A 10,023-nucleotide genomic window follows, 5' to 3' on the forward strand; every position below is an offset into this window, starting at 1 on the left:
ACAAGTGTGGCACAATTACTTCTGATAATAATTATTCTGAGAACCACAGAAATAGACAAACTCATGGTTTCATGATGTACATTTATTAAAGTTGAACTCCCCTGGAGTGAAATGACTGGTATTTAGAGTCATGCATTGCTAATACAACTTTGACACTTGGACCACTCTCATCCCAGGAGCACACTGGTGCAACTCAATAGCCAGCTATTCACGGCTTTCCAGCAATGGAAAAAAATCAATCCTGTTGCAAATAGTGGGATTGTATCATGTAAGTTGAAAATACCAAAAAAAAAAGAAAAAAGAAAAAGAAAAACATGAATGCTGTGTGAAACAATGAGGGTTGGGCTTCCAGATAAAAGTCAACAGGATTGCTTATGAAACCGCTGATAAACAACAAAACTCCAGTAATGTGTTGCCTGACATCTTGTGGACAGACGTATAATTACACCATACTCTTTCAATATGAGAGTAGCATTTTCCTAATTTTACTTTAAATTACAGATACATGTCATATTAGTATTGTTTGTCATTATGTAGTAAATATTGCCTCAAATGGTTGATTATGAATAAGCAGCTGAAAGGAACTGTTATCAACTAGCTATGATTCCAGTATTAATTCCCTTATTACTGGAATCATAGCTAGCATGGTATAAAATGATGTTCACATAATGACGGCAAGGTGTCAATTATAATCAGCTGACTTTGTTAAAACTTTCTTCAGGCATCCATATTAGGCTAATATTGAGCAGAAAAGCCTGTTTGCCTGATTTGGAAGGGACCCTTGTACTGTAGAAAGTGTTTCATATAAATATCGGCTTGCTCCCACCACCACTGAACATGCTGCATATTTGTATTTCATTAAAATATATAAATAAATAAAAACACTGAACCCCACACGTTTTATTGACAAACCAGCAATAAGAGAATCTGAAGAGCTGGTAAAGCTCAAGTGGTCCCTGTGAGGAAGACATACAGTAAACAGAATATGATTTACATTAGCTGTAGGATCCAGCTCCTCATCCAATGGAAGAAGCTCCACTTGATTCCTGTTTGCACCCAAGGCTTATTTTCTGCACATTCCACCATGGGTAACTCAGGACTGCCAGTGGACAGCAAAGAGACTAAACTTGCTTCTTACTGATACCCATGGACCCAGCTAAAAAGAAGACATATTCCTTTATGCACAATCCGCCATGGGTGCTTTCAGAACTGCCAATGCATTCTGAAAAAGAATGTAATCAATGACTTATGCTTTTTAAGAAAATGTATAAGGCAGTACAATAGAAATCATTCTGGACTTATTTGAAAACATTTCTTATTTTTGAGCTGCATGATAATATTAAAAAAAAATTGTATCAATTAACGTGGATTACTTCATTTTAAAAATACTTCATCCAACAATAAGACATGAAGCTAAAATGAGATGACATGCCAATACAGTGACATCACTGCTTGATGTCATTGATGTTGTCATAAAGCTATGACATCATTACTTGATATAACTGCGTATAAGCTACTTTTCTATGAACTTAGATGTGAAGGTTTTTTCTTATTTTTTTATTACAGGTTAGAAAAGGTGTCAATACCCGAGAGAGGGGGAAATATGGTAAAGTTATTATTAAAAAGGGAAGCCTATTGGATATTTACTTTAAAAACAATGGAACCGCATGGCCATTTAGATCTAAGTCCATTCTTGTAAATGTTGTAATTGGTATTATAATTATGAATATAATTCAAATGTTTTGATATGTTGGAATATTTTGATATGTGAGTGGTTGGCTTCTGCCTAATTGCTGTTGAAGTGTGATTGAAGTGTGATTGCTGTTGGTTGGCTTCTACCTAATTGCTGTTTGATTTTAATTGAAAAAATATGGGCTATTCATCTATCAATTAAACGGAGACAAAAGTATTAACAAAGTGTTATATGAAAATTTAAACTTGGCATTAACTTGTTACTTAATACTATGATTGAATGTAATTAACGATGACCTATATAAAGAGAGTTGTGGCTCATATTTGATCATTGTATTCACCACCTGACGAAGACTCGCTCGAGTTGAACGCATTGTGGACGTAGATTTTTAACTCTCCTGTTTGTCTAAATAAAATTAAAAGAATTTTTAATCCTTGAGTTAGTGTGTATCATTAAGGAACATTTCGAAGTGTTCAACCTTAATGGTCTCGATCAACTTGAGCCATGGGAAAATGAAGTTTGAAGGACTATCCCCTACTTATTGATGTAAGTCGAGAGACCATCACTTGTAATATATAAAAATCGCACTTATTGATTTGTATTTGTTGTGGGTGCAACCCGCCCCTGGTCGTCCTTGTAGTTCCGCCCTGGCTCACTCTTCCTTCCTTCATAGTATGACTAGTCAAAGTGGCAGGATACAGGACCAGCAGTAGTGCTCTACTTATTTTTGACATTTTTTAGTATTTAATACAAGCCTGGCCCATGTGAAGTAAGTACATATATAGATAATTATTTTCATTATGTTTGTGAACCAGCTCCTTATCTCCCAAATCCCCAAGGGATCCCTGCTTACACTATATAATCCACAATGGGTGAATGATCTAAACAATCATTTAACCCTAACCCTACCCTAAATAGTACAGGTAGAATGAAATAGTTAATTTGTTAATTCATAAGTTAAGTCTTAAATGAATTGGTCAAGTCATAAGTTAATTAGTAAATTAATTATATTTAAATTGATTTTAATTTATAAATCCATTCTTAAATTTTGTAAATTAATTTGTAAGTTCATTTGTCAATTCTTAAGTGAAATCTTAAATGACCTGTTTGCCCATTGGACTTTCAATTTCATTTGGCAATTGAACTTTTTAAAGCCTGTGTTTGAACATCACACGAGGGAGCACCTACAATTAATAGTGCTGCAGACTGCTGTTTATGCCTTAGTGGTGATGTCGCTGTGTTCCTAGCAGTGATGTAACTTTGGTTTCAAAAGTTGGGAGAGTGGGCTGGGGGTAGTTTCTATAGCTGGGGCATCCATGAAGATTATTATATCTGAAATAATACAATATGTTACAAACAAGTATAACAAAACATTGTAGCCTTGTATGTCTAATTAAAAGATCCAAAGAATTCCTGCGGCAATCAATCATTCAAAATAATAAATTGTTGTCACAGTGTTGTCATGAGTGTTGCGCGTTTCTAATAGCTGTATTGAGTCGCTCCTGAGTCATGGAATTACGAAGCAGATTTAATGAGATGAGGATTGCCCTTGAAATATATTTCTAGAAACGTTGAGGGTTTTCCCACAATTGAAATACTTAAGATAAATACAATTTTGCTTTTAAAATGATGCTAATGTGTTGGTATAACAGAGGTGTTTTTTTAAAAAAAAGTATGTTCAGCTTCCATCCACTTTAAAATATGCATATGCGCTTGTAGCTTTAACCTCAGACCGCAGTGAATCGATGATAATGTAAATAAGCTCCAGACAACGAGTTTCAAACTTTAAATGTGTTCCTGTTTAGAGGTTAGAACTCAACTTTACTGTGATAAATACGATAATGCTCGTTGTGGTAATTGTTTATTTCTTTAAAAATGTTTGGTAAAATAGTCTGTGTGATATATTTAAACACGCAGAATCATTTAGAATCTGTAATATATCGTAATTAATTTGCTATAATTGTGTAAAGTGGTACTGTATTTAGTTGTTATTAATGTCTATTTGCAATGGTCGTTTTGCAGTTTTAAGTTTACCGTTTCATTTTTAAATGAGATGTTACCCTGTAAGTAGACAGAAACCTCAGTGTGATAACATTAGTAAATAACACGAGCTGTGGTGAATTACAAACTGAAACCATTTTCCTGTGTTTTGTACACAGCAACGTAGTGTATCCTCCTCTATTTGTCCACCGCGCTTGCCATTTCCCCCCAACGTTACTGTGACCTCAGGCTGTACACAAATTTCTCAGCTGTGATATTTAAACTACGCGCCACGTATGCTCGCTTCTCATTGGTCAGTTTCCGTAGTTAAATTGGGGGCAACCTTCAGGATTGTATCAACATTACGGATCAGTGGAGTCTAATCCAGATCCTTGCAGTAAAACACCATCTCATGATCCGGCTCCAGTAATCCCAGATCAGATCCCATTTTTCTTCCCATTGACTTCTATACTGACTAGTGATGGCAATTATGGCCAGTGTCCCTCCTGGTTTTTGTTTCAACTGTACCCTGAATTAATTGGACCAATTAAGTGCTTATTAGAAGCTTAATTGGTCAGTTGGAACAAACTCCAGGCCGGACACCGGCCCTCCAGGACCGGAATTGCCCACCCCTGAATTATACCAATACATGTTCGTAAAGTAAGTTTTAGTACTCCTGCAATGTGAGGGGGACATGTCCCCTGTTTAAGTTAAGCCTATGGCTCCTCATGCATGTATGCAGGCTGGAGACTCATGAACTGTGTGTCAAAGGGCTTTATTTTTTTGTAGATTTTGCATGGATTTACTGGCCCATTTACTAACATTACAAACCCAACACCCCCCAAAACATCTTATATTTAGTGATCAATGAGGAGGTATTTGTCTTTCCTCATGTGTGACATAAAATGGATCAAGCATAATATTTCAGACAGAAACCGATCATGATGCTGGCAGCGCTAGTTGTGTATTTACAGCTGTGACAGGATATGTTATTGACATACTTCATAGACATCATTAAGGCAAAAGTCGAACATGACAAAAAAATCAAGAATTCATTCATAAATACATTTACTTTGAAATAATTAACAAACTCATACATACGATATCAACTAAGCATCATGAAATGAAACATGTTGTATAACATCCAAACATCACACATAAATACAAAAGTTAACCAGCAAATGCAATGTACACAGGATTTCCTGTCCTTATTACATATTAGAAACTACAGATAATGTCATAACCACATAGAAATAAATAGTAAACGACAAATGTTAATAAACAATCATAAACAGTCTGCATCAAGTAATATATTCATCTTGGAACCAGTCTGCATTAAACTAAAAGGTTGTTGGAACAACTTGTGTGGAGAGTTCTTCTACTGCTCATGCAATGCAGCTGTCGGTTCTAATTAACTTTGAGTATGTCTATGCCAGTGTTGAAATTTCTGTCAATGAGGATTAATACAGTGAAAATATTACCATTTCCCTGCTGCAGGAAATCCTACATTTCTGAATGAATATTGTCCTATTGTACAATACCAAAAACAGTATTTGTAGAATTGTGTATGTCATTTGTTGACAGACACTAGTGAATGTGTGCAGTGGTAATCAAGACAAAATAAGTGATTTCTCAATTGGTTTCAGTCACTGGGTGACTGGGGTATTGGCACAAATGTGGTATTTGGGCAATGTATGTATTCAAGGGAATCTGATTTCTGTATTCAAGACCAGAATAAGATGACCAAATTGTACTCTATTGCTGGCCAGGACCCTCCCAGTATATACAGTATTGGCCTTCTGTATATACCTTAAATAGTATATTTACAACCTATTACATTAATTATTTAGTTTGAACACATAATGCTACTATTGATTAATTAAATCTTGCATTTCAAATCCTTTCGTACCAATAAAATGTGTTTTGCATGCTACCATACTCGTGTGATTAATTCACAGCGCATATAATGACTGTTAGCAGTGACTGTTGACTGATGATCCCTACCAACTCCTACTGCCTACTTACCCAGTAATGCTGCTGAATATACATTTTTCCTTCCTTCTTTTTTTTGATTCTGTAACTATGACACGGGTCTGTGATACATCTGCTATAAACACCTGTATTATCTCATGTTGAAGTGTGATTGTAAAGTTTAAAAAAATACAATTGTTATATTGGATTGGAGTTCAGAGGCCATGGTGCACAATGAGCAATATAGGCCTTACAGTATATCTTTATTATCATTATTGAAGCAGTGTATTTATCACATGGTGTTCACTTTCTTCATTTGTTTTAAAGATCACAGTGTGTGTGTGTATCACAATAGTGTTCATACATAGTGAGTTACTTTACATCTTCATAGCAAGCTACAGAGGAGTATTGATTTGGATCCGGTTAAGCCTGTGAAGCCATACACATCCAATGCCAACTGCCATTCATGTCCTAGGGTTTCAATGAATTGCAGATCAGGGCAAAAATGTATTTTTATACATATTTTTGGTAGCCAGATATAGTTCCATTTTCAGAAGCTTCCTCTTGAGAACCATTAGTGCTTCCTGAGGTTCATTTTGTGTTCAGCAATGTCAAGGTTGATCTGCAAACTGTACAGTGCCTGAGTGACTAGATCATTAGGGAAAGTAATTGGTTATTCAGATGGGATTTAACTTGATGTTGGAGGTTCCAACGTAAACTGGGAATGTACCACAGGTCAGAGTGTGTGACTAGTATAAAATAAATATATAGTGAAATATTGTTATAACGTTGATTTCTTCTCATTTGTGTTAATCAATTCATCTTTGAAAGTAAAAAACTTGTTTTGGTGATAGTGTCTGAAAATGCAAGGTGATGCAGTATTCATAGCCATTATCGTATTCATCTTATGAAGCAATTTAGTTTGCTATCCAAATTGGCCACTTCTAAATGTTAATTTAAGGATTAACAGACAAGCTCTGGCTGGTTTTCCCATTCTGGGACTCATTCAGTGTATCGTTTGCAAAGTCAGCAGTGCTGGATGGCGGCAGCTGTGGCTTGGGCCGCTTGCAGAGCAGGCAAAAGATGTGAGAGCATGCCCACAGTCCTTGTGTAATGCTGGAGGAGAACAGCTTTTTACAGGGGTGGCAGAACTGGTAGAACACAAGCATGAAAAAGATGGCTATGGAGTATCCAATCAGCAGCTGCAGAACAAGCAAAGGAGTGCATACGTACTGGTAGACGTCAGTCTGAAATACATACCACAGCAGAATGAGAGTGGCGTTCTCTACAAACCTCAGCATGTAATACACAGCCATCCGGTACCAGTTCTGGGACTTGTTGATTAAATCAGGGTCACTGAGTTTCAGCTGGACTGCTGACCAGCAAAACATGTTGATTCCGGCGTAGAGAAACGTAAGAAGACACAGCACGATGGTGGTGCCCACTCTTGTCAGTGTTTTCTCAATGTTTTCCGGGAAAGGGGATTTACTCTGCCAGAACAGTATCCAAGGATAGAAGAAGAAGATGAAGAAGTTCAAGAGCACCACCGGGAGGACCCATATCTGGAGTACTGAACTGAACAGGACCAGGACCACAACTCTGGAGGCAATCTCAAAACTTCTCCACAGGAATATGCACAGATACGCTGCTGGCTTCACCTCGACTTCATAATCGTCGTATTTGATCTTTATGGCAAGAATGTTGCAACGCAGGGCACCATACACTATCGACAGCAGGGAAATGATCATCAGAGTACCTGAAAGAAGAAACAGGCCAATAAATGGACTAAGTCAAGTCTGGAAGAAGCATTCAAAAAAAATTTCAGGTGACTCTAGATCATAAAGATATGGAAAGGATGTCACTCATCTGTGGACTGAGAAGCACATCTAGTCAATCAATACCTCCTTTCCCTCTTCCCCTTACAAAAGTTTACCGCTGTATTTCTGAAGTTTTCCCATGGTTTTACAATGCCTTTACTGTGCCATAGTTTAGCCTGGTTTGCCATGTTTATTAATATTCACCATACCTTGCTGTTCTTCATAATGCTCACCTATGCTTTACCACGCTTCACTATGCTTTATAACCTGGTGCACTGGTTGAGCTGTGACTCAGAGGGAACAATGTCCCCCACTGAGCCACCAACTGCACCTGACTTCCCACGAAGACCCCCCCATCACTGTACTTAGCCAGGCTCAACCCTGCTTCTGAGACCTGAGGAGTTCAGGGCCCAAGATGGGTTGAGACGATTCCCTGACAAATGTTCTAAACATACAAATGAATGCAATAATAAAAGGCAGGTAAACCTGCAGATATCCAGCAGAACACACACACCTCGTCCGACTGAAATGTACTGCTGCAGCACACAGATGTAGAGCTGAAGAGTAAGCTGGGGAGCAGACCCCAGGAAGGCTTGGATCACTGACGTCCTGGCAAAAGCAGCCCGATGTGTGAACAGCTTGCCCTCTGCCTGACCCACTTCTTTTTCAATCTCTTCTGAAAGGCCATCCTTGGGTATCTGCCTTTTCCTTGTAATACTGACATATGGCTCTTCAATACTACTAGCATAGCCGTAGATGAAAAAAGCTTCCAAACATCTGAAACACAAAGTTTTACATAGCGTTTTTAACTACCATCGTAACTGACCTATTTCAACTTAATGCTGATTCTTTCTTTGAACATTTCCACGTCTGAATGTTTTTGTTTGTGAATTGTAGCATTTCTAGAACAGCACATTAACATGGTAAATGTTATTATAGATATGAGAAAGCATTTATTTAGGATTTAAGTTCTGTGGACGTTTTATAGAATATATCGATATGTTCTGCTGAAACATACTTGTCTAGACCTCTCACAAGCAAAACTGATGTGGTGAATCAGGCCAGCAGGATGGACTGTGGCTAGGCCATGTACCTTTATAGAATAGGAGATTTCAGTTAGGAAACAAAAACAATAATGAAGATTTTTGACGCTGTTTACAATGCACAAAAGTAAATGCTACAAAGTCATCATGGCCAATAGTCTCGCCTCAAGGAGCATACAGTATAGACACTTGTAGCCAAAATGAGGCAGGCAGGCAGGTCGGTAGACAGTGCCACACCAGCGCATCACATCGCTAGACAGTGCCACACCAGCGCATCACATCGCTAGACAGTGCCACACCAGCGCGTCACATCGCTAGACAGTGCCACACCAGTGCGTCACATCGCTAGACAGTGCCACACCAGCGCGTCACATCGCTAGACAGTGCCACACCAGTGCGTCACATCGCTAGACAGTGCCACACCAGTGCGTCACATCGCTAGACAGTGCCACACCAGCGCATCACATCGCTAGACAGTGCCACACCAGCGCGTCACATCGCTAGACAGTGCCACACCAGTGCGTCACATCGCTAGACAGTGCCACACCAATGTCGTGTCATTAGACAGTGCCACATTAGTGCATCACGTTGCTAGACAGTGCCACACCAGCGTGTCGCGTCACTAGACAGTGCCACACCAGCACGCCGCGTCACTAGACAGTGCCACATCAGCGCGTCACGTTGCTAGACAGTGCCACACCAGCACGTCACGTCGCAAGACCAGTGTGTCTATACTCAAGCGTCAATTCCCTTTCCCGGGTAAAAAAGTACTTTATAACATTCCATTTACCCTCCCTCTTAACTAATAAAAAGAAAATATGGCTGTGTTTTGGGAAAACAGGGAAAGTGTGACATCAACAGAAGAGGAGGAGGAGGAGCAGAAAAAGATTCATACTGTATATAAGTTTGAACATAAATTTCCATTTGACTTGAACTTCTTAAAAAGGGATTACAGTCTTCTAAAATAAAGAACCTTTGTCTTTAATAATCTTACTGTGCCGATTTAAACATAGATAGATAAACAAATATGTTTTTATGCGTATTTGTACATGCATGTGTGTGTGTGTGTGTGTGTGTGTGTGTGTGTGTGTGTACTTTTTATTTGTATATACATGTTGTTTGCAAACAGTCAATAATATTACTAGACCACAGTGTTACAGCAACTAATTATGCAGCAAAAGATCTGACCGGTACATCTTGATATTTTTTGTTTAATAAAGACTGAATCAGCAAAACAAAGCACACACAAATAAAATAAAACAGTCATATTCATTAATTGTGCAATGCTAATATCATTTCCTGAATTCATTGTATAGGATGCTAACTCAAGTCAATGCATAAGACATTTTACAATGCTATAAAATATACTCACTGTATTTCGTACACTTTGAGTAAAAAAGACGATCTTACCTAGAAAACAGAGGGGTTTTTTTGTTTGTTTTGTTTTGTTGTTAAATTATGTTATAACTGCTGTAGGGTTACTGACTTAGGTATAAGACTTAGGTATAATCAGGTGATC

The 10,023-nt window shown here is 38.1% G+C and overlaps 1 protein-coding gene across 1 annotated transcript in view; it reads right to left on the bottom strand.

The window, feature by feature from the left end:
• Positions 1 to 4,449: 4,449 nt before the first annotated feature.
• Positions 4,450 to 10,023, bottom strand: part of LOC121327692 (membrane transport protein XK-like) — an 8,288-nt gene continuing 2,714 nt past the window's right edge. The window contains exons 2-3 of the mRNA XM_041271837.1: positions 7,976 to 8,238; positions 4,450 to 7,400 (exon numbers count right to left, since the gene is read on the bottom strand). Coding sequence (XP_041127771.1) covers positions 6,601 to 7,400; positions 7,976 to 8,238 — 1,063 coding nt within the window. The 3' untranslated portion in view covers positions 4,450 to 6,600. The remainder of the gene's footprint in view (positions 7,401 to 7,975; positions 8,239 to 10,023) is intronic.

Source organism: Polyodon spathula, chromosome 15 (genome assembly GCF_017654505.1).
Source record: "Polyodon spathula isolate WHYD16114869_AA chromosome 15, ASM1765450v1, whole genome shotgun sequence".
Taxonomy (NCBI): Eukaryota; Metazoa; Chordata; class Actinopteri; order Acipenseriformes; family Polyodontidae; genus Polyodon; species Polyodon spathula.